At 53.9% G+C, this 27393-nt stretch overlaps 1 protein-coding gene across 1 annotated transcript in view; it reads right to left on the bottom strand.

Moving 5' to 3' along the window:
• AJAP1 (adherens junctions associated protein 1) overlaps positions 1 to 27393 on the bottom strand; it is a 130040-nt gene that overhangs the window by 55709 nt on the left and 46938 nt on the right. Inside the window, exon 2 of the mRNA XM_033196193.1 lies at positions 16866 to 17662. Coding sequence (XP_033052084.1) covers positions 16866 to 17662 — 797 coding nt within the window. The remainder of the gene's footprint in view (positions 1 to 16865; positions 17663 to 27393) is intronic.

The following is a 27393-nucleotide window of genomic DNA, read 5'->3' as shown; positions in this document are numbered from 1 at the left end:
AGCGCTGGAGTTGAGCAGCAGGACAGTGGGCAGCATCCTCGGGGTCTGCAGGCCCCACAGAGCCTCAGGGGCTAATGGAAACATGGATGTGCGGTCTGGCAGCTGGGCCCAGGGCCGGTGGAGCCCTGGAGAGCTCACATGTCCCAGGTGACAGGATGCTGGTTTCAATAGGGAGGAATGACAGAGAGCCCATTGGCAGGGGGGGCTAGACTGAGCGAGCCCCAGGCCCAGGGTGGAGGGAAAACCTGACCACCCAAAAAAGTCAACGCAGTGTCCTCTGAGGAGCTGGGGTTTAGCTATCAGCAGCAAAAGACAGAAGTTTCTAGCACGTTGCAAAATGACCTTTTGCTGCAGAGGGACCCCTGGGCTCTGTAGTTGCGCCTGAGGGTCTGTCCTGCTCTTTCTGCCTTTCCACAGAGCACAGGGCTATTCAGGAGCTGGTTCCACGGACACAGCCCACCCTGGAGCAGGTCAGGCCCCACGGTGACCGCAAGAGCAGGCTGTGATGGCCGCACACACCCCTACACAGCATCGAGGCAGCCACTGGGAGCGGGAGTCACTCAGATACAAACCTCAACCCCAGGGCCGGGTGGGAACACGCAGGTGCATTTGGCTGTGGCAGTGTGAGCGCATTCCTCATGCTTGGACTAAAAGGCAACCATGGGCCACGCAATGACTCCAGGGAAAAAAAGGGAGTTTGGAATAACCCTCCAGCATGCCATCGGAAGGGCCCCGTGCTCAGCCAGGGTCCACTGGGGCCCAGGGCTCCTCTCCAAGCTGCCAAAGGCCATGCCTCATCAGCTTCCACACTCAGACCCCCTGCCCATGACCCTCATTTCCCTGCGCATTTACCCAGCACCCACAGACCCTTGCCTGGTTCCAGGTTCTACGAGCTGTCTTTGGAAAGTAGCAAATGACCACAAACTTAGCGGCTTGACCACCTGTTGGTGATCTCTGGTTCGGTGGGCAGGAGTCTGGCGATGGCTTTGTTGGGTCCTCTGCTCAAGGTCCCACAGGGAACGCTGGGGCCAGGGCCCTGCTGTTCAGAGGCTCTGTGTACCACCCGGGGTGGGCTGTGCTGTCATCTGCAAACTCATCTAGACAAGCTTCCACTTTCAAGCTTATTCCAGGCATTGTCAGCATCGGCTGAAGGACCGAGCGCTAGGCCTCCTGATGGCTGCGGATGGGAGCCGCCTTCCCTTCCTGGACACCTGCGAGCCCCTGCCATTTGGGCCCCTCCAGGCCAGCAGCAGGGAGCCTTAAATTACTAAACAGGGGAGAGTCCCATCACCGCTGCTGTAGCCGTGGGTTAGGGGCAGGCCATGGCCCCATTCACACTACAGGGGAAGGGATTCCACAGAGGTGCAAATGCCAGCAGGTGGGCACCCAGGTCCACCTCAGGGTCTTCCGGGCACCCAGGTCCTGTGTCAGGGACCTGGTCCCCAGCAGCATGCCTCTCTGCTGTCCAGGGGTGAGAATATGGTTGTAGAGGACATCAGTGACCAAGTGCTGCAGATGCAGACTGGGTCAGAGCAGCATAACCAGAGAGGCCCTGGTCCATGTGGCTGTGCAGTCAATGCCATTTAAGGGAGACATTAGCTTTCTGCACACCGTCCCCCATAGGAGAGGGCTGGAGGCAAATGCAATGGGCTAGGACCCCTGAAACACAGGGAGGGTGGGGCTGGGAGCCCTCCATACTCCCTGGGCTCCAGAGGGGACAGAGAGGGCCAGCGGCCACACTGTTCTGAGGCTGTGAGGGTCCTTCTGGCCTATCCTGCTGCCCGCTGGGCTGCAAAGATACAGCCTTCATCTGCTGCTCACCCGCCCGAGCCTGGGAACGGCCGCCTGGCACAGTGAGAGCTGTGTGCACCCCAGCTCCCAGCCGATGACTCACGGCGGAACAGATGTAACCCAAACTGCGAAGCAACGGCAGCCCGCTGCCACAGGTGGCTCGCTGTGGCGGAAGGCCCACGCTGGGGGACTGGGCTCCCGAGGGCTCTCACACAGGGAGCTGCATCCCCCAGAAGCCACAGTGAGGACACAGAGGGGACAAGCCTGGCCCTCAGCTTCCCTTTGGGCCAAGCCTCCGCCTCTTGGAAGCTCTTCCGTGCCTGTTTTCACCAGACACGAAGGCAGCCCCATTCCCCAGGGACCCTGAAGGAGACCAGGCCCGAGCTCAGCAGCTGGCCTTGCAATGCAGGCCCCGGCTCTCGGCTGCTGTCTCTCTGCCTCCCAGACCCACATACTGAAGACAGGGCTTCTGAACGCAGCTTCCTGGGCCCCTCCTGCCTGAATCAGGATTTCTGGAGAGTGGGGATCAGAAATGTGCATTTAAAGCAATTCCCCAGGTGACTCCCACCTTAACTAGAGCCACACAGTGGGCGCTGAGGGTTCAAAACTCACCTTCTTTGGGTGTTCAGAACCTGACCTCTTCCTCTGGCCCAGACACCCCCACCGGATCTCCCCTAGGCTCTTATACTTGCTGCCATCCCAGAAGCACCCACGCCCGCCCTGCTCCGAGAAGCCTCCCACTCCCCAGAACTTCTGGAAGCAGACTCTGCTCACCCCACTGGGCTCTTGGGGTCAACTTCCCTAAATCACACCATTATTCAAGTGCTCTCCCCTAAACCAGGATGATGCTGGAATACCGCATGCACACAAACCCCAGCCGCTGTGAGTTTCCAGTACGGCCCCCCAGGGTGGTACTCTCCACCACACCCTGGCACAAGCACTGCAGCCTTCAAGGATTCAGGGCCTGCCCCTGTGCCCAGCTCTCTGTAGGATTCAGGGCCTGCCCCTGTGCCCAGCTCTCTCCATCTCTAGGCAGGGTTGCCGATGGAGCTTCATTTCCTCCTCCACCCCGCAAGGTTACTCCAGGTCTCCTGGGACCCTCTGCTTCCTCCCAGTGGAGGCACTCTCCCAGGGGTCTGTGATCCCTGGAGGTGGGAGGTGTTATGGGTTGAGGTGTGTCCTCCAAAAATCTGCATGTTGACGCTCCACCCCCTAATGTGACTGTATTTGGAGATAGAGCCTTTAAAGAAGCAATTAAAGTTAAACGAGATCATTAGGGTGGACTCTAATCCATGCTGACGGGTGTCCTCATAGAGGAGGAGATGAAGACACAGACACACAGAGGGAGGACCATGTGAGGACACGGGGAGGAGACGGTGTCTACAAGCCAAGGAGAAATGCCTCGGGAAGAGCCAGCCCTGACGACACCCTGACCTCAGACTTCTGGCCTCCAGGACGGTGGAGAACATATTTTGATTGTTTGTGCTGCTCAGGCTGGACTGCTTTGCTGCAGCTGCCCAGGACACCGGCACAGGAGGCCCCCGGTTCCGTTGACTGGGCAAGTCCCGCCACCAAGGAAGGAGCTGGTGGCCTCTAGGGTGACATCCTGGACATTCTGAGTTCTCTCCTAGCCTCAAGCCTCCTTTGAAGGGAAGGCGGGTGTGAACAGGGGGTCTACCTATTCATTAAACATGTATTCTGAGCATCTCTCAAGCAAGCCCTGGCCAGGCACGAGGGAGACCATGACCACAGACCTGCTCATGAGCTCCATGGGGCATCCATGGGGCATGAGAGGACATGGGATTCTATACCAAGTATCCCAGATGGCCCATCCCACTCACATTCCTCCCCCACACACAGGAAGTGAGTGCCCACTGGAGCAACCACTTAACCCAATGCACATCTGCCTCTTCCAGGGAACTTGAAACCCTCTTTCTTGCCTGCTGGGGGCCCGCGATCCCTTCACTACTCCTCTGCCTGGGTTAGAGGTTCCTGCTGCAGGCCGCTGTCTGCACCCAATGCCCAGGGACCAGCAAGCCTTGGCTGAACTGACGCCCCAGGTGCTCCCAGCTCTCTGGACCCTGAGGGCTGGCAGGCAGTTTCATGGCTCGCTCTGGGAACAAGCGTGGGCAGTCCAGAGCCGGAGAGTGTGCGCTGGGGCAGATTAGCCCTGGGTCAAACCAGCATATGCAGCTTTGCTTTGTGTCTGGAGCAGGAGGGGAGGGTGCTCGTGGAGAACAGCACCCCCCTCCAGTGTTGGCATCAGTGACTTTTAAAAGCACGGCACATTATCACCCTGGGTTTTCATTTCCTCTTTCTCTTCCACCTAAAGATCGCAAGATCTGCCTGGCTTTCAGCACTTAGGAACCCGCTCCCTGCAGCTGTCTCTAAGCCCAGAAGTTGCATTTTAAAAAACGGTTCAGACAATGGCTATGGAGTTGGCTGTGGGCCAGGCAGGGTGCTGGGAGCCAGGGGCACAGCAGGTGCAGGATCTGGGGGTGGGAGGCTTGTTGTTGCCCCTCAAGGAGTCCTGGGTTAGGTGACAGCCTGTGGAAAGCACCATGCAGGCAGATGACACTGGCGATTCTTGATATTGGCGAGGGGCTGGGGAGGGACGGGCAGGCCCACCCCTGGGCAAGTGCAGGTGGCCATAATGAGACAGACATCATGGTAAATGCCAGTCGATGGAGACAAACCACCCTGGGGGGGGCATCTTCAGAGATAAGAGGGGTGGGGGTGGGAATGCAGGGTGGTGACCCCTTCTGTGACCAGATGAGGATGTCCAGCTCATGACCAGGTGAGGGGCCATAGGTGGGACGAGGCATGCCACCAAGGCCAGAGGAGACAGAAATCCTCCCCTGGCCAACTCCTCCTCTCCAGTCAGACCTCGCTCAGGTGCCCCCTCTCCATGAGCCTTCCTCAACCCAGCTGCCATCACCACTACCGCCCGTGGTTCTGCCTGTCCTCTGCAGGTGCCCATGGCCGCCACACGTGACCTCCGTGTGCACCTGCTCCTTGTCCACCCCAGCCTGGGGAGGCTGCCCAGCAACGGCGGGGGCCATGTCAGTGCGGTTCCCATGGAATTTCATTCCTCCAACTATCACGGACTCTCACAAAGAAAAGGGTAAAAAGGTCAGCCCTCGGGGAGAAACAGAATTCGGAAACCAGGCTTCTCTCGAATGCCTCTTGAGGTCTCTACAGCAAGCTCAGCTCGTCACCGCCACCTGTGCACAGGCGTCAGCCTCTCAACAACACACATCGGGCTGGTTCTCATCCTTTAAGGACTTGGCTTCTGTATTGTCCCCGTTCCTCTGTCCCTGCCACATTGTCCATTTCCAGTCTCTACTGGGTCATTCGCATTGGCAGACAGACATGCCCGAATATTCCCACAATAAAAACAATAAATAAATAATCAAAATGAAACAGAAAACCAAAACCCTCATCCACCTGTACAGTCCTCCAACTACAGCTTCCCTTTCCCCAAACCCCTGCAGAGCAAAGCTCCTCAGAATACTCAGCTCCACCCACTGCATCTGCGGCTCACCTCCCACGTCCCTTCCATCGCCCTCGGACTCTTCCCTCACCCAGTGGCCTCCACCTCACAAAAGCGGCCTCTCTCACATCCCTGGGAGCTCTGCCACAAGGACCCCTCCATGCTCTGGGAACAGCTTTCTCCTGCAGCCTCCTGGCCTCCTCCTCCAGTGGGCTCTTCTTCGTCACTCCCGACTGCTCCTTCATTCTCCCCTCTTGCAGTCCTCACTCTGTCCAAGTGGTCCCCACTGTCTCCATGGCCTTCCAGACCCTCCACACGCCTGAGGCTCCTCTGAGCTTCTACTCCAAGCTGTACCAGCCCCCAAGTGGCAGACTCAGGAATCCAAGGAGTACCCACAGGTGCTCCCCTGGACAGCCACCAGGGCGGCTGGATTTCACGTGAGTGAAGGTCCGGCCCCAAGGGCTCCTTTCAATCTGCTGCTCCCCAGCTTTTGCCTCTCAATTAAATGCACCCCTTTCAGCCAAAGAAAGAGGTGCTCAGACTAAAACCTCAGGGACCCTCTAGACGGTTCTCTCCCTTACTCTCCAGCCGATGCTCTCTTAGGGCCCCCGTCCCATCTCTCGACAAGTCATCATGTCCCATCTGGAATCATTGCCTCCTGTCTTCCCCCTAGGATGCACTCAGAGAGCAGCCAATACCTCCAGCTCAGATGACACCTCTCTTCAGTGTATCCCGTGACCCCCAACATACTCAGAATAAACCCCAAATCCTCATGACAGCCTCCAAGCCTCCTGGAACCTTGCCCCAGCCCAATGCCCTGACCTGTCCCAACCCAACTCGCTATGACCTGCCTTTCCCAGAACACTGGGACTGGATGTGACCATTCTGGGCCATCCAGGTGGGCCCTAAATCCAATGACAAGTGTCCTTAGAAGACAGACGCAGGGAGACAGCCAGGTGGAGATGCAGCCAGAGACCAGAGTGATGCCACCACAAGCCAAGAAGCACCTGGAGCCACCAGGAGCTGGAAGACGCTGGGAAGGGTCCTCACCCAGGGCCTCCAGAGGGACCACAGCCCTGCTTGTATCCGGACTTCAAATTCCGGCCTCCAGAACAGCTGGAGAATAGGTTTCTGTTGTTTAAGCCACACAGACTGTGGCAATGCGCTACAGAAGCCCCAGGACTCACACACAGCCGAAGGCTGGGCCTCCCGTGCACAAGATATATGTGAACACAGAGGATGAGGCTCGTGCTGGGTGAACGTCTGCCTTCAGAATGTCTAGGACTACAGCAGGGATTTATAACAGCATGAGGCAGGGATGGATGCCGCAGGCCCTGCCGTGCACAGGACAGGTGTGCAGATCACGGATCGCCTCTGCGCTGTGAACTTCCACCCGTCCCGCTGCTCAGTCCCACTAACCAACACACTTGGAACCCAGAGGGCCTGCTCTGTGCCACATAGGAACCCAGGGGATTCTCCAGTGCCTGGCTGGAACACGCTGAAGTGCCCTTGTCTCCAGTGCATGGCTGGAACACGCTGAAGTGCCCTCGCATGCAACCACCGAGTAAATCAAAAGAAGACTGTGCATTTTTGTCCCAAACATCTCTGAGAGTCGTTCATCATTTTGGAAAGTCACCTGCCCTCAATGTGATGCAACTCTCCCAGCTGTGGCAGACGTGTTCCCAGTGACCCTATGCAGAGGCCAGCCTTTGACCGCCTCAGCACACATACAGATAAAATGCTGTATATATGCACGTAAGCACCAGACCCCTCCAGTGAAGATGGACTGGGGCACTTAAATGCACATATACAGCGTTTTACCCTAAATTACTCTCCTCTGCATGTCCTCCCCAGCACAGTTAGGACACTATATCAGGATTTTAAAACACAGATTACGTTTTCTATGCAAGGTGCATTGGCAGTGTGTAAAGGGAGTGTCACGAAATCCATCACAAACTCGGGCACTGGCTCTTCTGGTCTTTCTTTCTCCTCCCTTTAGCCATCTTTGCCCAACCCAAGATTCCCCAGCAGCCCCTATCCACACAGCCTCTCTTCTTCCTCCCTGCCATAGACAGCACCGACTTTCTCCTTGCTGAGGTGGGAATAAGTGGCAAGGACCCAAGGGGGGGTCTCAGCAGCTTGGCCTTAGTCTCAGGACACATCCGTGAAGTCCTGGCCGGGGATGCACCAGAGGGTGTCTCTGAAATCACATGGTGGGGGACATCCAACTCTTCCATCTGCCTGTCATGGCTTTGCTGACATGATGGACAGGACCCCCCGGAGCTTCTAGAAGGGTCAAGAAGACAGGAATCTTCTTTGATCGTGGCCTTTGGCTATGCTGATGGGCAGGACCTCCTGGAGCTTCAGAAGGGTCAAGAACACCAGGAATCTTCTTTGATCAGTGGCCTTGACACACAGACCAAGAACTTCCACTTGGATCTAGACCCCACACTCAGGGCATCCTGACGCTTCAGGCAGAAGAAGTAGCGGTGGGAGGGTCCCCAAGCCCCAAAGAGCACCCCTAGAATCACGGAAAGTGCCATGGTCCTGCAGTCAGGAGAGCTGGGTTCTGCCCCAGTCCCCACTCACAAATGCCTGGGCTTCTCTCAGCTGCAGACCCCCCTCCTTCCCCCTTCCCAGGGTGGTTTGGAGAACAACACATTCGCTGAGCAAACTGTGAAGTGCTATTCCAGGTACATAACGGAAGGAGCTATGTAAAGGGGAGAGTCGGGCCCCTTGCAAAAGAAATGGTGCTGGCGCCGGGCGTGGTGGCTCAAGCCTGTAATCCCAGCACTTTGGGAGGCCGAGACGGGCGGATCACGAGGTCAGGAGATTGAGACCTTCCTGGCTAACATGGTGAAACCCCGTCTCTACGAAAATAAATATAAAAAAAAAAAAAACTAGCCAGGCGAGGTGGCAGGCACCTGCAGTCCCAGCTACTCGGGAGGCTGAGGCAGGAGAATGGCGTAAACCCGGGAGGCGGTGCTTGCAGTGAGCTGAGATCCGGCCACTACACTCCAGCCTGGGCAACAGCGCGAGACTCCATCTCAAAAAAAAAAAAAAAAAAAAAAGAAATGGTGCTGGCTCCAGCCCCCATCTCTGTCCCCCATCCTCTCCATGGGGCTCATACAAACTATGCCTCAGGTATGCTGACCTGGCACATTAAGGGAGCCAGACTGAGGGCTTCCTAAGGTAGGTCTGACCACCACGGTGAGAACTGAGGCCTTCCAGGCAGGGAAAGATCATGATATGGACAGAACAGCACTGAGCAGGCAGCCATACAACCTAACTGACCTCAGAAGAGGATACTGAAGGTCACAGAAAGCAAATGGCATTTTCCCACCACAAACACCATTTGATTACCCCGGCAGAGCCACTAGTGAGGTGGGCTTCGTGCATCTTTTAAGACCTGACTCAACCAGGCACGCTCCCTACGGCACTCCGCTTCCCACATGGGCTGGCACGGTCCCGTCTCAGAATAACCTTGTCAGAGAGAAACTGCTTCCCCATTTTGCAGGCAAAGATTCAGAGGACCATGGGGTCACATGGTGGAGCCAAGGACACCTGCAGCCACGGCCTGGGTCCATCTCGGCCAACGTGGGCGCTCTCTCTGCTGGCACCAGCTTTGTCCCTGACATGTCCCACCCATTGGTCACCTCTGGGGAGAGATTTTCAGTCTCTCTGTTCCTCCAACAAACTTGGTTTCCCCAGTGCTGAAAGAAACTTCTGGAAAGGGAAGCTTCTTCCCTTTATTTTGCATCACCGCATCCTTACAACAGACTGCAAGGCGGACAGTTGTGAGATTCACTGAACCATGTTGAGCAACATTGAAAGCGGGGACCCGAAGCCTGTCTTCATGTCTAACCACGTGGCACATGGGTCCATCACGCGTTCCTCTGCCTCTGAATTTGGCTGAGTCTCTGAGACTGAGTGTCAGTGACCACCTGGGGAGCCCTCAAGCATCACTTGCAACTTATCTGCTGCAAAGATGAGGGTGATGCTTTTTCTACCAGCAGGATTCACATGGCAGCCTTTCAAGCTAGACATCCACAACACAGTCCACTCCTGGGCAGAGGTCAGGCAGAGGGTTCCACCAGGAGAAAGGGTGACTCGCCATCACAAAATGGAAGCTTAAAATTGAGCCCACAGCCATCGGTCCCACCTGACCCCCAGCTTGCCTGTGTACATAGACCACAGAGCTCACTGCTGGGTCCCCAAGGCAGCCGACTGTGGACCCCGGCAGGGAGGGAAGGGGTGCACCTCTCCAGCATTCTTTCACTGATGTCAAGTCAGGGAAGGGGGTCCTCCAAAACCATCCTTCCTGCTCCTTGCAGAGGGAACACAAGGACTCGCCCATTCTTAGGGCAATTCGGAGCAAGAGGAGGGACCTTGGAGTCGTCTTACTCAGCATCTGTTCCAGAGGCCAAGAAACTGAGCTGCAGGGAGGTGGAGGCCTGGCCGGGCTCCCTCCACAATCCAGGCCTGCAGGAGCTCTGCCTACTCTATCTCAGCCCCCCACACCCCGCCAAGATGGGCACTTCCTGTGCCTCCCCTACCCACCCCAGGGCTCGGCTCCAAGAAACCTGCAACGGCTTCTGTCTCCTTCCAATCTGTATTGCCAGAATAACAATTGGGCGATTGATGAAGCTGTGGCTTGGTGACATTTCCTCTACCGTCCTTACCTGTCATTTCTCTCTTGTGCAAGGATATGTCTTTATCCATCTTGCTTTCCCAACTGGATTTTTTTAACTCCTTAAAAAGAGGAGGAGGGGCCACGTTTTGCATCTCCTCACCCTGCTCCTACCCCAAGTAAGTGTGGCATTTACTATCAACTAAGTAGAGAGTTGATGGTTCATTGAATAATTGATTAAGAAGCCAGACATTCTAAAACTGGTCCTTGTAACACAGTAAAACAAAAAGTCTAAAAATGCTATTTTAACATTTAATCTCAACACTCAGAATCATTCCCCTGTGAGCGGATGGAAATCATGAATTCAATTCACTATATATCAAACAGATTTGTTATCATTCCAGGGTTTTGTGACGTTCATGACGTAAGGAAAGGCATATCCTATAAGGGTGTATTTTGTGCAACCACTGGCTACCTGAGTAGTCAGTGACCCCACCCATTCCCTTAATAGGAGACTGGTTTCCAGGTAGAGGGGGGTGTTCACTAAGGCCTTCCTCTTCTTGCTGGAAACTCCTGAACAGGTCAACAAGTAAAGGCACCTCTCCGGGGCCTGGTGAAGGAAGACAGAGTTGAACCCAGCAGCTCTCCCACAGAAAGTGCCTTAGGAGGCCAGGGGTGGTGGCTCATGCCTGTGATCCCAGCACTTTGGGAGGATGATGCGGACGGATCACGAGGTCAAGAAATCGAGACCATCCTGGCCAACATAGTGAAACCCTGTCTCTACTAAAAATACAAAAATCAGCTGAGCTTGGTGGCACGTGCCTGCAGTCCCAGCTACTTGGGAGGCTGAGGCAGGAGAACTGCTTGAACCTGGGAGACGGAGGTTGCAGTGAGCCAAGATCGCACCACTGCACTCCAGCCTGGTGACAAAACGAAACTCCATCTAAAAAAAAAAAGGAAAGAAAGAAAGTACCTTACGTGGGCATCTCAGTTCTTAAGGATTAGAGACCTTTCACATCCCTAGCATGCCCTTGGAAGGAGAACGAGGGCCTGAGGGAATGAAGAAGCTTAAGAAGGACGACATGCAATAAGTTGAAGCCGGGAACATTTGAGAGGGAAATGCAAGAAGGCCTGCAACACAGTCATGTCCAGAAGAATCAGAGGCTGGACTTCCATGAGTTGGAGCACACTTATCCATTTGGCATGAACACAGATTTGCTCAGCAAAAACACAGGGAGTGCTCTAAGAGGCTGACTGGGTCCAGTGAGATGTCGGCCAACATAAAACCACAACCACAGGCCACCACCAGCACCACGGCACTCAGGATTTGCCACGTTGCGTCCATTCAGAAGATCCCAGTGAAGACTCTAAAGACCAGCCTCGCTGTCTACAAAGTTTAGGATCTTTCGTAGCGCTCCAAGCACTCATTTGTCCTTTGATTCTCTTATCCCAATTAAGCCACTCAAAACTTTTGAAGTTCATGAGTCATTTGCTTCATATATCTTTAAATTAAGGACAGATTCACTTCCCTGGTAGCAAACACCCAGCAGTTAATTAAAAGGGGCTCAGCATTAAAACGGCCATCGCAGCTTTAAACCAAAGGGGAAGAGGACGTCTCTCCCTGTGACATCTGCTTCTCATTTTCTTCCACTCCAATTCTGGTGTTTAGAAAATATTTCACCATCATGAGGCTTGCTCCGAAGGTTGGCTGCCTTGCATTGATGCTTAGGTCAGCTGACCGCTGGGGTGCAGAGAAAATGACACCAGCTTGTCACCTGTGCTTACAGAGGGACATACCTAAAGGACACGGAAGGCCCCCCCCACCCACTCCCACTCGGTGACAAGGACAAAGCAAACTTGGAAATCATCCTTAGAAATGCATGAGTGAATTCCAATGTAAAAATTTCCAGGCCAGATTTGGATGACATCTGAGCCATCTCATCCTTGAGCTGTTGGATGTCACGAATACGTGACTGACTGAACAGAGGCAAACCCTGAATGACGATGGGAACCTAGAGGATTTCGGGGCTCCTCCTGGGTGGCGAGTTTTCTGAGAGACAACATGAGCCTGGGAAAGCGGCAGATTGGCCTGAGCAGGCACAAAAGTCTTGGGGCCAGGTGCCAGCATGCAGGGTTTAGGAAACCTACATTGAGCACTAACTGTAGACCAAGTACTCCTGCCCCAGGCACTCCCACAATGGGCATATTCAGAAACCCAAATCAGTTGGCTTGATTTCTCCACAAGTTTCCTTTACATGTTTTAAGACAAAAGCTCAGAAAATGACTTTCTGTTTTTCTCCCAGGAGACTCTGTGATTCCAGATTCGAAAACTGATCAGCAAGAGAGCTGTCATAGAAGGCTGGGGCTGCACTGTGGGGAGCCTCCTCCCCGACCTCAAGCTAGCTTCTGACCCATCTGACAGTCACACTCTGCCAGTGCTCACATGAGGCTGGAGCTCAATGCCTCTGTGAACCTGCGCCAGGTGATTTTCCATCCCAAGAGGTTCCTGGCTAGTGTCATCTATACCTCTGCACAGAGCGCCAAGGTCAGGGACATGGCTGCAGGAACTCATCAAATGACCCCTCAATAGAGCAGTAAAGGTAGTGGCAGCAAATTAGCACAATGATAACCATCATCATCATCACCACAATCATCATCATCAGCATCATCACTATCATCACCATCTTCATTATTATAATCTCCATCATCACCACCATCATCATCTATCATCACCATCATCACCACCATTTCCACCATTACTATCATTACCATCACCATCATCATCAACACCATCATCATCACCATTTCCACCATTACCATCATTATCATCACCATCATCATCACCATCATCACCATCATCACCACCATTTCCACCATTACCATCATTATCATCACCATCATCATCACCATTTCCACCATTACCATCATTATCATCACCATCACCATCATCACCATCACCACCACCCACCACCATTTCCATCCACCATTACCATCATTATCATCACTATCAACACCATCATCATCACCATTTCCACCATTACCGTCATTATCATCACCATCATCACCATCATCACCACCATTTCCAACATTACCATCATTATCATCACCATCATCATCATCACAATTTCCACCACTACCACCACTATCACCATCAACACCACCATCATCACCATTTCCATCATTATCATCACCATCATCAACACATCATCATCACCGTTTCCACCATTACCATCATTATCATCACCATCATCACATCACCATCACCACCATTTCCACCATTACCATCATTATCATCACCATCAACACCACCATCATCACCATTTCCACCATTACCATCATTATCATCACCATCATCTCCATCATTATCATCCTCATCTTCACCATCATCATCACCATCACCATCCTTATATTAACAGCAGCAGGTACATACTGAGAACTGTTATGTGGCAGGCACTGAGTACTTGGCATGCTCTGTCTCACTGAATCTTTACAACAACATTATGAGATGGTTAACTCTATCATCCCCACTGGCACAGAGAGGACAAGCAAGTTGCCCAAATTTACACAGCGATCATGAGCTGAAGCCTGGAATTTGAAGACAGGTAGTGGGACTCTTAACCATTAACCTGAAACTCAAAAAGATTCCCAATTACTTCATAGGTAGGGTGAATCCTGACAGGGAACCCTTTAGTCATTCCAGCAGCTATCCCAAGTAATGTTACTTCCTGAGAAATTTCAGAGTGCCCCAAGTCACCAGCCACGTTTCCTCTCTGCTCCCAGCTATCCCAAGTAATGTTACTTCCTGAGAAATTTCAGAGTGCCCCAAGTCACCAGCCACGTTTCCTCTCTGCGCCCAGCAATACCTGTGCTATAGACAGACAGAAAAATATGATGTGTCCCTTCTAAATATTTCTCTGCAGAAACAAAAATAAAATTTATAAATCCCCAAGTGTGATACCAAAGATCCCTTTTTGGACAGGTGAAATGCACTTAATGGATGTTTCATCCACCTCCTAAAACTCCAATTCCAAATTCTGGGGTGCCCCACAGTGAGTGGCAAAGCTGGCTGTGTCTGAGATGATAAGACTCCCAAGTCCCTGGTAGCCTGTTCTGCCTCTGACACTGGAAACCCTGTCCTCCTCAGGCCACTCTTGCTGGGTATAAAAACAACTGATGAGTATGGAGAATTGTTTGGTGTCAGGTGCCTTATTTTATGCTCAGTGTTCATCCATGAAACTCTCACAGCAACCGTTTAGGAAAAATATTTCTAAGCCTCAGTTTTGGAAGTGAAGAAAAGGAAATCAGGAGAGAAGAGACCTTTTCCAGGGTCACGTGGTGACATGCGACAGAGCCCAGATTCTCGCACAGACCTTCAGCCTCAAGGCAGCTGCTAACTAACCGCAGCAATGCCTGGCCTCCCAGATTGCAGCTCTGGAATCCCCAAGAACACTCCTGCTGCCTTAGATGTCTGAGAAGTGTGAGTAGTGTTCACGTTCCACCAAATGTTGGGGGCCCAGCTCTACATCTGATGACTGCCAAGCAAGGGGGTTCCAGGGAGTTCAGCCCTCTGTCCCACCACTCCTTCCATCCAGGGAAGCTTTCACACTTGTTTTCCTCCCCCTCCCCCATCCTCCTCTACTTGGGAGCTCCAGATAAGGAGAGTATGCAGCCTGTTCTCAGTAGCCTAAGCAAAGATCTCACCTCCTACATCACCAACCAGTACTTCCCAGTGTCTAACCTAAATTGCTCCTGCTCTGGTCTAATTCATTTACATGGTACCCACTGGGCTATGAGGCATCCAGTTAGGGGAACCATCCCCGCATTTCCTCTCTTCCCTTTTTGCCTTGGCCGGGAAGCTCAGGATGGTGGCCCAGTCCTGATGAGCGCTGCTGTAAACCACCTGTTCCCTTCCCTGCGGCCCAGCGTCGCGTTCCAGAATTAAGATTTCTCTGCATTAGAAACAAACACACATATTTTCCTCTTTTTAGATTTGTTTTGCTAAACAAATTAATCTAGCACCAGATTATATTATGAAGAACCATAAATCGCTTCCAAGATAAGCATCTGTCGAGATGGATTAGCAACATCCAATGCACTGTGAATTAATTTGCTAAGCCTACAACGCTGTCCCGGGTGTTTAACTTTAGTAATAACAAATGTAATTTGGAATAAATGGGAACTTGTTTCCTCATCCATGTCTATACAGTAAGTGACGTATACAGAGGAGGTGACAGTAAGGGAGAGTAGCACGAAATCCTATTATGATGATGGCTGCTGAGTTTACTGAGGGGAAAACGAACACTCTGTAAACTGCTAGCAGGCGCCTGACAGTGCAGGATGAACTGCAGACCCCGCGTGTCTGTGGATTCCCAAAAGAGGCTGCCTGGGAGGTCACCGATGCAGGACCTCCAGAGTCTCTTCCTCCGGAGCCTCTTCCTCCAGAGCGTCTCCAGGCACGGCCCCCAGCATCCACAGGGAGCCCAGGCTGTGCTTCCACAGAAACACTGCTCTCTAGGGAAGAGGAGCTCAGAATAAAAACCGCAGGTTCTCTTGTCCAGGTGAAGGAAGAAAGTAGGTCACCGGCTGAAGGACAAAAGCACCCACCACATGAAAACCTGTCCAACGACTGCCTGGTGCCTGCCTGCCCAAGATGAGGAGGAACCAGGGCCAGGATGCAGCCTAGCGAGGATGCAGAGGGCCTGGACGCCGTGCTGGCCGCCTGCAGGTGAGCTCTGAAGAGCAGCTGTCTTCCCTCCCCTTGATTCTGCAGAGGCCTGGATGGAGCCTACCGAGCCCACAAGCTGGAGGTTGTGGAAAGAAAGCTGTGAGGAGGCCACAGGGTGCCCCCACCCATTTTGCACGGATGCCCTGAAATCTGCATCCGATTTTAAAGTTAGCAAATGTTGCTGCTTGTCTAGAATGTGCACACACAGATCTAGGTTGTGAACTTCTAAGCCAACCGGGCACATCAGGCTGTGCCTGTTAACAGAGGCAGAGAAAACTGGAGGGAGGTGAGGGTGCGGAGGGAGGTGAGGGTGTGCCCGGGGCTCTGCGCTCTCCCCCGCAGGCCTGTCGTGAAGCCTGGTGACATCAGTGCTGGCTACCAGTTCAGGGACAAGCCCTGGCTTGGGAGATTTCCAAGGGCTACTGCTTTCAAAGCAAACGGAGGACAACGAATAGGAGGAAAACAAAAAAACAACAAAACTGCGCGAAAGGAGATATTCCAAAGCCAATGAACTGTGTGTATCCACAGGCAGCTAGGATAACAGCAGCAGAAGAACCAAAGCCCTTTGTTCTGATCTCCATCCTCCAAACACTCTCCTGACACATCCCCAGGGAGCCGAACGCTGCCACCTGAATCACTGTCTGCGAAGCTTCTGTTAACACTGCTGGGAAGTTCTTCCTTTTAGCTGGCCTTGGCCTTTCTTGCTATTTAAGGCCATTCCTAATCCTTGACCAAGGTCAAGTTGACAGGCACCTTGCCCCTGCCCATGGGTCCCACACCCTTGAAGGCTTTTGAAGACTCTGGGGCAGGGGGATCCTTAACTGTATCACGCGACGAGCAAGCATCTTGCTCAAGGGTCAGCCCTAGAGACAAAAATTCCACGATTCTGGAAGACGTGGCTGTGTGTGGTGGATTCCACCGGTCTGTAACAGGGGTGCAGCACCTGGTGGATTCAGCTGATAACTAACAGAGGCACAAGGGGTGCAGCACCCACTTCTAGGTACATGCTAAAAAGGGAAACTCTCCCTTCTCACGCCCCCTTCCTCTAAGGCACACCCTGTATTTGCCAGTCTACACGCATGTGCAAGCTCGTGGACACATCACGCCTGCATCTCTTGGAGCCTCCACACGTAGCTTCACCCCAGGGACATCTAAGCATCTCTCCCGAGTCACGCCCCCAGCCCTCAACCCCAAGCAAACCCAAACCAGAAGAGAGATGGCCATACCTGAGGCCTCCCCCAGAATCCTTGGGGGCTGGGTGACTTCCCCATTGTTGCTGGGACTGGTGGAAGGCTCTGTTGTGCTAACCCCACCTGGGATCCTTCTCCGGGGATCCAGGGACTCGGTGAACCCCTTAGTCTGCAGCATCATGGGGGTGGCCGTGGTGGTGGTGGTGGTGGCGGCCACAGTTGTCTTCCGTGTTTGTAGGATGGAGACCGTGGTGGGGCCGTAAACGCCCGGAAATGTGTTGGACTCCAGGGCCTCCTCGTCCCCTGTGGGCCCCCAGGCGATGAACTCAGTCTCTGTGGTGGGCCGGTTGCCTCTGGAGTCGAAGCTGCTGAGATCGTCCCCCTGCAGGTGCCTCTTGCCCCTCCTCAGGAGGGTCTGCTGCTCCGGGGCCCCACCGGCCACCCCGGAGGAGGAGGAGGAGGATGAGGAGGCGAGAGAAGGGCTGGATTTGGCAGCAGCTGGGGGCTTGGCCAGTCCTGCCCTGGGCACGAGGGTGGCCGCCTGGTCCCGGGGCCTGTGAGCCCGTCTGGCTCGGGGCATCTGCATTTGCCCGTGGATCCGCTCCACTCGGGGCGGCCGGGGACTCCACACGGGGGCCGGGACCCGCGCTGGCTGTCCACTCCTAAAACTCCACAGCCGGGGCGGCCGGGGCGGCGACCGCGGCAGGAGCCAGAACTCGGGCCCCGGGCCCAGGGCCTCGCAGGCGGGCAGGTCCACGGCGAGCTGAAACATGGCTATCAGTATCCAGGCATGGCTTCCGAGGGGGCGGCCCGGCCAGCGGATGGACATGGAGCTGTGCGGGGGAAGGAGAGAAGAGCGGTCAGTGGAAGCCTAGCGGGGGGCCCTCTCTCTCCACCCCCTACTGTGGCAAGGACGCTGTCTTCCTCTAGAAAGAGCTCCTCCTAACTTCAAAAGGGAAGCCGAAACCCTTCCTTCCTTTACTTCAAAGGCTGACTCACGTGCAGTTTATTCATCAGATCTGAAAAGAACAGTGCGGGCTGCAAGCCTGCGAGGAGCTGCTTCCCAGCACTGCGGGGCTGAGGCGCCTGCCAGGCACAGAGCCGGCTGGGAGCCGAATCGTCCATTTCACCGGAGGGAAAACCGAGCCTCAGAAACCCCCAGCCTTCAGGTCAGTCTTGACAAGATGACCTGGAAAGACCTGAGTCCCTCCTTCCTTTTGCCCATCACACGACGAGAGGACGTCAGTGAGAGGATGGCAGAACAGGACACCGGCCTCCACCTGGGACCCCAGGGCCAGGCGCTTTCCTCTACACAGCCCAGGCCACCCCTGCCCACTGGGGAAGCGCCTCTCCAGGTCTAGGAGGAGCGGAGGTTTCAAGCTCCCAGTGTGAGCGCAGGCGCTTCCTAGCACTTTGCAAACACCACCCGCTCCCTCTGCCCCTCACCCAGAGCCCGGCATGAATATCATAAACAGGCATTGCTTTAAATGCTGTACATGGGAAGGCTTCTTACTTCTGGCCTTCTCTGGATCGTACTCAGGGAAATGAGATCTGCTCTGGATAAACTGAAAGTTTATTGACGCGAAGTGTTTGTTCTGTTGACATTTCTGCTCCCCCTGTTTATCTGCAGTGCCGCTGCCCTTTGCAACCCTGTTATCCACCTCCTCAGCTCCCCGGAGGGCTGCAGAAAGGGCAAACCCTGTGCAACCTTGAGGAGGGAGGGGCTGCCTCGACACGCAGCAGGGCTGCAGGGGAGAAGTCAGGGCCCGCGGAGCCGCCCCTCCCCAGTTCACATGGAGCGGCTTTGTCACTAGGTCGGGGGTCGCCTCTGGACCAGTGGACTCTCCGGTGTCACGTGAAAACCAGGGTGCAGCAGAGCCACGTGGAAGGACTCAGAGGAGACAGGCCCACGCTCCCTCTTCCGCCAGCACAGATAATTGAGGACTGATTATAGGTGTCATTCAAAGTCACTTCTCGTCACCAGCCTCACATCTGAAAGTTAAAATGAATCCAAAAATCATAATGACTGCAGCGGATGGGGTGCGGGTGGGGGGTCTGAGGGTGTTCAGGTGCCAAGCACCAGCCTGACGCCGCCCAAAGCCAGGCCTGGAAAGCAAGGTGGGTAGAGTTTTTCTTTATAAGGCGGTGAGTGACTTCACAAAGGAAGGAAGCTGTGTGTGTCATTGTAATGCGTGCACGGAAGTGTGTGTGTACGTGTGCATGACTGGGTGTGAGTGTGTGCGTGTGGGTCAGGCTGTGTGAGTGTGCCAGTGTGAGAGTGAACCAGCATACGAGAGTGTAAAGACGCATCTGGGGGTGTGTCCACGAGTGTGAGAGACTGTACGTGCGTGACGGCCAGAGCGTCTGTATTTGGCACGTGTGAGTGTGAGAGTATACTGCTGTGTGACTGTGTCCATGTGTGTCAGCAGAGAAGTGTGTGAGTGCTTCTATGCTCCTATGTGTGTCGGTGTGTATGACTGTATGTGTGACCCTGAGTGTGCGAGTCTGTGTGAGAGTGTGTATTTGTGTGTGTGCAACTGTATCTGTGTGTCCCTGTGTGAGCATGCGAGTGTGTCTGTGAGTGTCCGTGTGACAGACTCTATGTGTGAGTGTGTCTGTGTGGGAGGGTGCAGTTGTAGCTGTGTGTGAACCTGTCCCTGTGGGCACACCCTCCGTTCAGTACTGAAACCCTTGTGTCCAGGGCTGACTCTCCCTAATATCTGGGGAACAGATGGCCCCCTGGTCATCAGGATGGTGAGAGAGAAACTCTTGCTAATGAGTGCTAATTACCAAAAAGGACTAATCCCCAAACAGTAAGGCTTCCGTTTTTTAATCAGAATAGAAGTGCTTTGCTGCAGAAATGAGGACCTCCTCATTATGCTCATCTTCAGCACCGTGTTTCTGCTGGTGTGCAATTTCTCTGCACTAGCAGCCAAGCTCAGGGCAGGGACCAGGACCACTGTCACCACAAGGAAGAATTTAGGTTAGGGTGAAATTCCCCCGTATACACACTAAGGTAGCTCCTCTGTGGCTGCAGGTGACCCAGCAAGGATGGGAGCTGGTTTAGAATCTCTTGTTCTCCCATGACCTGCCGAGCTGGGTGGGAGTCTAGGCCCCAGGAAAATGAGATGCTGCTCTGAGCAGGTGCAGGGCCTCACCAGGCCCTACCAAGTCCCTTCAGGCTCCACCAGGCCTCACCAGACTTTGCCGTGGTCTACCAAGCCTCACCAGCCCCTACCAGGCCTCACCAGACCCCACCACACTCCAACAAGCTCCACTAGGTCTTCCCAGACTGCACCAGACTCCAACAGGCCCCACCATACTCCACCAGGCCCCACTAGGCCCCACCAGGCCTCACCAGACCCCACCACACTCCACCAAGCTCCACCAGGTCTTACCAGCTGCACCAGACTCCAACAGGCCCCACCATACTCCACCAGGCCCCACCAGGCCCCACCAGCCCCCACCAGACAGGCTGAATCAAAAGCCATGACAAGCAAATCTGCCTGTCATCAGTACTTAGAGAAATATTGCCCCAGGAAATTAAAACCATAGCACCTAAGCCTGTGCCTGCCTCCCTGGCATAACTTCACACACAGGATATTTTTGTGATTTTTCACCAATCATGGCTGTAATTGGTTACTATAGAAACCCCCTCATTTCCAAGACACCCAGCTGTTATGCAGAAAAACCAACCAATTGCAACAGTGGCAGGGAGAGGTCGATTTATTTTTCCTCTTCAAGTCTGGTTTCTTCCTTTTTAAAGTGATTGATTTGTTCAAAGAGAAGAAAAAAGAGGGCAGGTGGGCAACCAGGACAGAGGCCCCAGCCCACCCCCAGCAGCCAAGAAATGTGGCGGGCAGAGGGAGAACCCCTCCCACAGGAAGATGTGTAGGGGCCACCGCTCCTTCTGTGCAAGGCCAAGGGCCCCAGGCTCTGTGTTGCCACCAAGCCGGCTGAGCTTCGTGTGCTGCCCGGACCTGGTCCTGAGACTCTCGGGGACCCCTCAGTGAGAGGCTGCATCACTGCAGGAGGAGGATTTGGGCTCTATCTCCAAGGAACGCTGAGCAGCACAAACAATCTCTGTCCTCATCCCTTGGGGGACTCTGAGATGAGGCAGAGTCTGGGAACGCTCTTCTCACTGATCCTGCTCAGCCTGGGGCTGGGCCCTGAGCAGCTCTCATTTCATGATGAACAGGTTCTGAGAGGGCCTCACCCACAAGGCATCCATGGCACCGTCAGACATGCACCAAGATGGCAGGCAACCCCACACCTCCTTGGGAGGCAGGCCCTGCGGCATGGCTGCCAACCACAGTGCCAACCGTCAGGAGGCGAGGTTGTGGGGCAGGCAGAGGTGGCACCAGCTCCCCCAAAACTCAAGCATCCGCAGGCCCCTTAAGAACATACCGCCCGGCCAGGCACCATGGCTCACACCTGTAATCCCAGCACTTTGGGAGGCTGAGGTGGGAGGATCACGAGGTCAAGGGATCAAGACCATCCTGCACAACATGGTGAAACCCCATCTCTACTAAAAATACAAAAATTAGGTGGGTGTGGTAGCACATGCCTGTAGTCCCAGCTACTGGGGAGGCAGAGGCAGGAGAATCGCTTGAACCCAGGAGGCAGAGGATGCAGTGAGCCAAGATCGTGCCACTGCACTCCAGGCTGGAGATGGAGCAAGACTGCGCCTTGAAAACAAAAACACACCAAAAAAAATACCACCCATGTCACATCCACAGAGAGAGCTACAAGCAGAAAGAGAACATGAAGTGTTGGCGAAGACACGAGGAGACAAGAGACCTAGTATGCTGTTGGTGGGAATGTAAACCAGAATGCCTCTGAGCAAAACAGTTTGGCAATTCCTTGGAACCCTAAAGACAGAGTTCCAGTGGCCCTGCTGCCCCTCTCTTAGGCACAGACATCTGTCCACATGGAAACTTGCACAGAGAGGCCCAGGACCACACTCACAACTCACAATAGCCAAAGCTGACTCAGCCCACATGCCCGTCAGCTGAGGAATGGATAAAGGAGATCTGGCGTTATGTTACAATGGAGTATCGTTCAGCCTTTAAAAGGATGGAAGGATTACTTGATCTATGCTACGATGTGGATGCACCTTGAAAACCCTGAGAAATGAAAGCAGCAAGGCACTCAAGGCTACATGGTGCATGGTTCCATTTATAGCAAATGCACAGAGTGACCAAATCCATACAGACAGAAAGATAAGCAACTGCCCAAGGCTTGGGGAAGGGTTATGGGGTAGGGGGTTTCTTTTTGGGGTGACAAAATGTTCTGGAATTGTATGTGGGGGTGGCCGCACAACTCAATGCCTATATGAAATCCACTAAACCGTACACTTATAATAGGTGAGTTTTGTACCATGTAATTATATCCCAATACAAATCAAAAGGAACAAGCTAGAGAATGGCGTGTGTGCAGGGGTTGGGGGAGAAATGTGGAGTGTGTGGCATGGCATCCTAATCCTGGCCCTGGTGGATGGGTAGAAGGCAGAGCGGCCCCTGGAGCTGCAGGCACGTGGGCAGGAGGAAGCCATGGAGACTTTGAGTTCATCCACCCAGTCCTCGCTGGGACACCCTGAACGTGAGACAGGGTCCCTGCCTGAGCACCTGAGGACCACATCCACACCCTTTGAGAACAGGCGGGGGCACCTCCCTCTCAGCAGCCTCCAGCCTATGATGTTCAAAGAAGGAACAAACTCCTTAGCCACCCCCACCCAGCTGCTTCCAAATGGGGAACTACTGCTTCTAGTTTGTGGCTTTCTTGCTTCTCTTCCTTTTCAATTTTTATTGAAATCGTTTTTCCCCAAGAACAGTTTAATAAGACTTGGTGAATTGAGATTCAATTCAGTACCTTCTGTATATTTTCTTCACAGAAGAAAATCACTGTCAATTAAGGGGAAAAAGACATCTCTTCCACTTAAAGTTGCACCTTTCCCCGAGCCGGGAGTGTGCAGGGTGATCCTCCTGGGAGCAGCTGGTGTCTGCCTCGTGGGAGCACCGGCGCAGACAGAAGCAGGCCAGGCCCTGGAATTGGTCCACCAAGGAACAGCTCAGAATCTCCAGGGTGGGACAGGACCCGGGAGCTGTGCCCGTGACCAGTCCACCCCGGTCCTTCCATGAAGACACCCACTTCCTGTGACTCCTCCAGGTCCTGTCGTTCACTGGCTCTGTGGCCTGGGAGAAGGATGCTGCATTTGATGGAGAAGTTAGCTTGGCATGGGCTTGTAGCTTCCCACTCTGCAAGCCTCATTGTTTCTGTCATTCACACCAGTGAGTTGGGACAGGTGGGCTCTGAGGTCCACTCCTCCCTGTTGAAGAAGACCCGTGCTTCAACGATCAATAATTCACAGGGCACCATTAGAAATGATCTCCAGGAAGCAGAAGGAATAGACACAGGCATATTTGTTGTGTGACACAGCGGTCCCGTTGGCTTTTTGTGAGTTCCTGCTCTTTCGTGGAAGGCTCCGCCCCAGAGGCCCCACTCCTTTCCCTGAGGGCCCAGGGTCTACCCCTCGGTCCCCAATGACCCGTGTCCAGATGCTTCTTGACTCCCACCTTACTTCTATTGGTTTGCTTCAAAAAAGTTTTTTATTTTAAAATAGTTGAAGATATTCCAAAAAATTCCAAAAGAGCCCAGAGAGGTGCTGGGAACTCATCTCCAGTTACCCCTGAAGGGACACCTCAGATCACAATGCCACAGCGCCATGGTGCATAACCAGGAACTACACACGTGGCTTGGACTTCTCCAGTTTTCACTTAGCGTTCTTTTTCAGTCCCAGGAACCCATCCAGAATCCCACGTGGCATCAAGTGGCCACATCTCCTTGGGCTCCTCTTGGCTGTGATGGTTTCTCAGGCTCTCTCTGTGGCTGATGACCTTGACGGGTCTACGGAGGACTGGTCAGGGATTGCATACGACGCTCCTCTGCATTGATTGATTGGTCTGAAGCATGTCCTGTGATGAGACCAGCCTTCTGTGTTTTGGGGGATGCCCACAGAGGGGAAGTATCCTCCTCACACAGGGTACCCAGGGCACCTGCTCTCAACAAGACCCCTCCCTGCTGAAGCTGACCCTGAATAGTATTTGCCGGGATGTTTACCTGGTGCTGTCACTGGGAAGGCAGTCCTGCTCCTTTCCAGAATCTTTGGAAGCAGGTCAATAAGCACAATACGCATTCTTGGAGGGGGAGGAGTACTCATTAAAAAAAAAAAAAACTCTTCAAAACTTCCCCGTTTGGCAGCTGGAGCAGGCAGGAGGGAGCAGGACTGGCTAGTGTAAGGGGGTAATTCTCCACAATACAGTAGATGGGCAACAGGGCACTATTTTTCCTTTCCTTAACACCTACCTTCAATGTTCCAAACGTTTCTGGGCTTTGGAAACATACAGGGCACTGTGGGGAGAAGCAGGGTGAAGGGTCCTAAGCTGCCCAGGCTCCATCTAGAGGGCAGAGGGCCTGTGCTGCCAGGGATTCCCAGCCCAGGGAGCTCGGGAAGGCAGGAGGGGAGCCTTCTTGGAGATTTGTTCTCAGAGACATTCAGATGCATCTTCTCCTGAATATGGCAACATATTCTGTTCTTTGCAAAGATAAGAGATCAAGGGGCCTGGGTCCAGGGTCCCCCGGAGCTGGTGTCAAGCCCTCTGTGATTGGGGTTCTGTGTTGACCCAACTCCTGACCTTTGGGTAGGGATAAAACTTCCTGCCTTGGGAAGGAAGTACCTTGGGCCTCTTTCTCACCATCCTAACCTCCCGCTCGCTGGTAAGGTATGACTTCCACCAGGAGGAGAAAATTGATGTTAGGTGGGATGCGAGATTTCAGTTCAGATGTGAAAATGGCCTCGTTATCCCTAAACTCTCCTCTACTTCCAGGTTCCCTGGTGGTTCTGCCCTTGAGAGAAAGGGAAAGTGTCTCCCAAAGCAGATAGACTTCCATCCCTTTCCCCTTCACACAAGAACCTCTGACTCCCCCAACTCAGGAGCAGGCTCACTCTGTGTTCCCCTGAGTCACCACCAGGATGGTGCAGATGGCTTCCCACCGAATTTCAGAGCAGAGACCAACCCCCTCTACTCAGGGGACACGGCCGTCCCCCAGTCTCAGTCCCCAGCCCTGGCGCAGGAAGGAACACCCACTGTCTTCTGCAGTCCCTGGTTCAATTTCCCTAATGAAAACACATTCAGCCGTGATTCGTGTTCACGGCTTTCCCAGCCTGATGTCATTGTCATGTCCTGTCAGAGCCACTCTGCGCTCTACCTCTTGATTTAATATGATGAAAAACATCCCTCCTTTTTGGAAGGGAGCTCCAGGTTGCCTAGAGGCTTTCATCATCAGAGGCCCATTCGCATCCAGTGCGCATGCGATACTTGACTCATGGAGAAGCAGTAGTGTAGGGATGACTCACTTGGGTTGGACAGAAACCTCCAGAACCACAAGAAGGCTTTCTGAATCCCATCACGGAATCTCTGGCTACTGTCTTTCCCCAGAGCTTGGAAATCAGCCCTGGTTGTCTGGGGTCCTCCCAATGTCCCATCCCCAGGACAGCAGGTCTAACTCCTGCTCTGAGATCAAGGCCCACAAAGCTTCCCCAGACAGCTCTGGGAGGTGGCCCAGAACCTGGGGTGGTCCCAGGACAGTATAGAAGACAGCACCCAGTGGAGGCTCCTCTCAGGAGCCAAAATCGCCTCCTCCCTGCCCTAGCACAGCCAGAGGTCACACTTACAAGGAGGGGCACTCCCTGCAACTCACCCGCTGGCCTCATCGGGAGCCCCAGGATGTCCCGGGGCTCCTGGGACCGTGACAGTAGTCTGGCCCAGCAGTGAGCTAAGTAAGTGAAGCCAAACTCTAACTGACCTCCTTTCCACAGAACATCTTGGGAACCGGTGGATCGGTACTTTGCAGGCCATACGTGACAAAGCACTAATCTTAATCCAAACCTGGTTAATGCCAGTGTGAGATCCCAAAATGGAGTGGCCTGACTCAGGTCACAGTGAGCTGGCCTCTGATATGGACTCAGAGTCTAGGCCTCGGGGAACCTGAGATCTCTGCTCAGGAATGAGGTCCCGACAACCCTGTAGCTGTAGGAGCAGGGACGTTAGAACCCCGGGCACGCGTCAGAACCCCGGGGACAGGTTAGAACCCCGGGGACGCGTTAGAACACTGAGGACATACTAGAAAACTAGGGCAAAATCAGTAACTCCTGTGACCTGTAGCTTCAGGGACTACTTCCTGGGCAATCTATGAATGCCTGTGCACGGCGGGGTGTTGGGGGAGGAAGGGGAAGGGAGGTGAAGGTGGCTGTGCCCTGTGGGGAGGGACATGGGGCATGCCTTGTGCCTGGTAGGTGCCAACCTGCACCTACACAGCATCACAGCCCAGCGGCACAGCGGGCCTCAGTGAACCGCATGGCCCCTTGCAGAAGATGGTAGAAACGGCATCCTGTGGTTCCGCAGACCATCTAGACACATCACCAGTTCTTATCTAAGGGTGATTTTACCCCTCAGGGGACATTTGGCAATATCTGGAGACATATTTGGTTGTCACTATTCAGGTTTACTACTGGCATTTAGTGACAGAAACCAGGGGTGCTTCCACATATCCTGCAGTGTAGACAGACCCTGCCACAAAGATCAGAGGGCCGAGGCTGGGAAACCTGATGGCACGGGCACCACTTGCTCCTCCCAGGCCCAGTAAGGGAGGAATGATGGTCTCATCTCCAAGAGGAAAGAGGCTTGCAGGCCCTGCAGCTCTCCATGGCTGACCTACAGCTGCTCCCAAAACAGTATGGCGTGGGGGTGACACGAGACGGCTTTGGCGCTTGGCACTGCAACCCGCCAGCTGCGTAAGCATGACTAATCTGTGTAACCACCCTGTGCTTCGGTTTTCCCACCTGTACACCTGCCACCGAGTGGCAGGGGTGTGCGGGAGACTAGACGGTGCATATTTTAAGTCTGGTTCTTTGTGAGTGCTCACGGGAGCACCCAGCACTCCTCCACTCCCATCCCCTTTCCCCAGGAACTCTGGAGCACAGAGTCTGCAGCAACTTTGGGGCACGGGGGATGCTGCTCGACAGCCTTCGCAGGTGCTTGGAGGAGACTGAAGGATAGCAACGGCGCTGGCGTTCTGGTTGCCTGGGCAACATGCCCGCAAGCATTCCGGAGGAGTGAAGTGGTGACAAGCAGTGGGTGGGCAGGATGGTGGGTGGCAGTGTTCTCAGTCCCTGGGAGGGGAAACCTGGCTCTGTGTCTTAGCTGAGCCCCTGCTGCTGGGCCCCAGTCCCCTGTCCCTCCTGCAAGGCAATTCCACAGGAGGACAGAGGGGCAGTCATTCCAGACTAGCTGCCTCATGAAGGGCCCCACAGGTCCCCTTGGTTCAGCCTGCTCCTCTCTCACCTCACATCACATCTGTGCTCTCTGGGCAGCACTCAGGATGTGAGCAGTGCAGCCTCAGCTGCTGGGCAGCCTTGCCAAGTACCCCAGGCCACCTCCTATGCTTCCCCTGCATGTATGGACAAAGTTCCCAGACTAGGCCCCCACACGAAATACCTCATCCC

The sequence above is a fragment of the Trachypithecus francoisi genome, unplaced genomic scaffold (genome assembly GCF_009764315.1).
Source record: "Trachypithecus francoisi isolate TF-2019V2 unplaced genomic scaffold, Tfra_2.0 Contig01621, whole genome shotgun sequence".
Lineage (NCBI taxonomy): Eukaryota > Metazoa > Chordata > Mammalia > Primates > Cercopithecidae > Trachypithecus > Trachypithecus francoisi.
The sequence above is the reverse complement of the archived record's forward strand: the minus strand, read 5'-3'. Positions and strand labels throughout refer to the sequence as shown.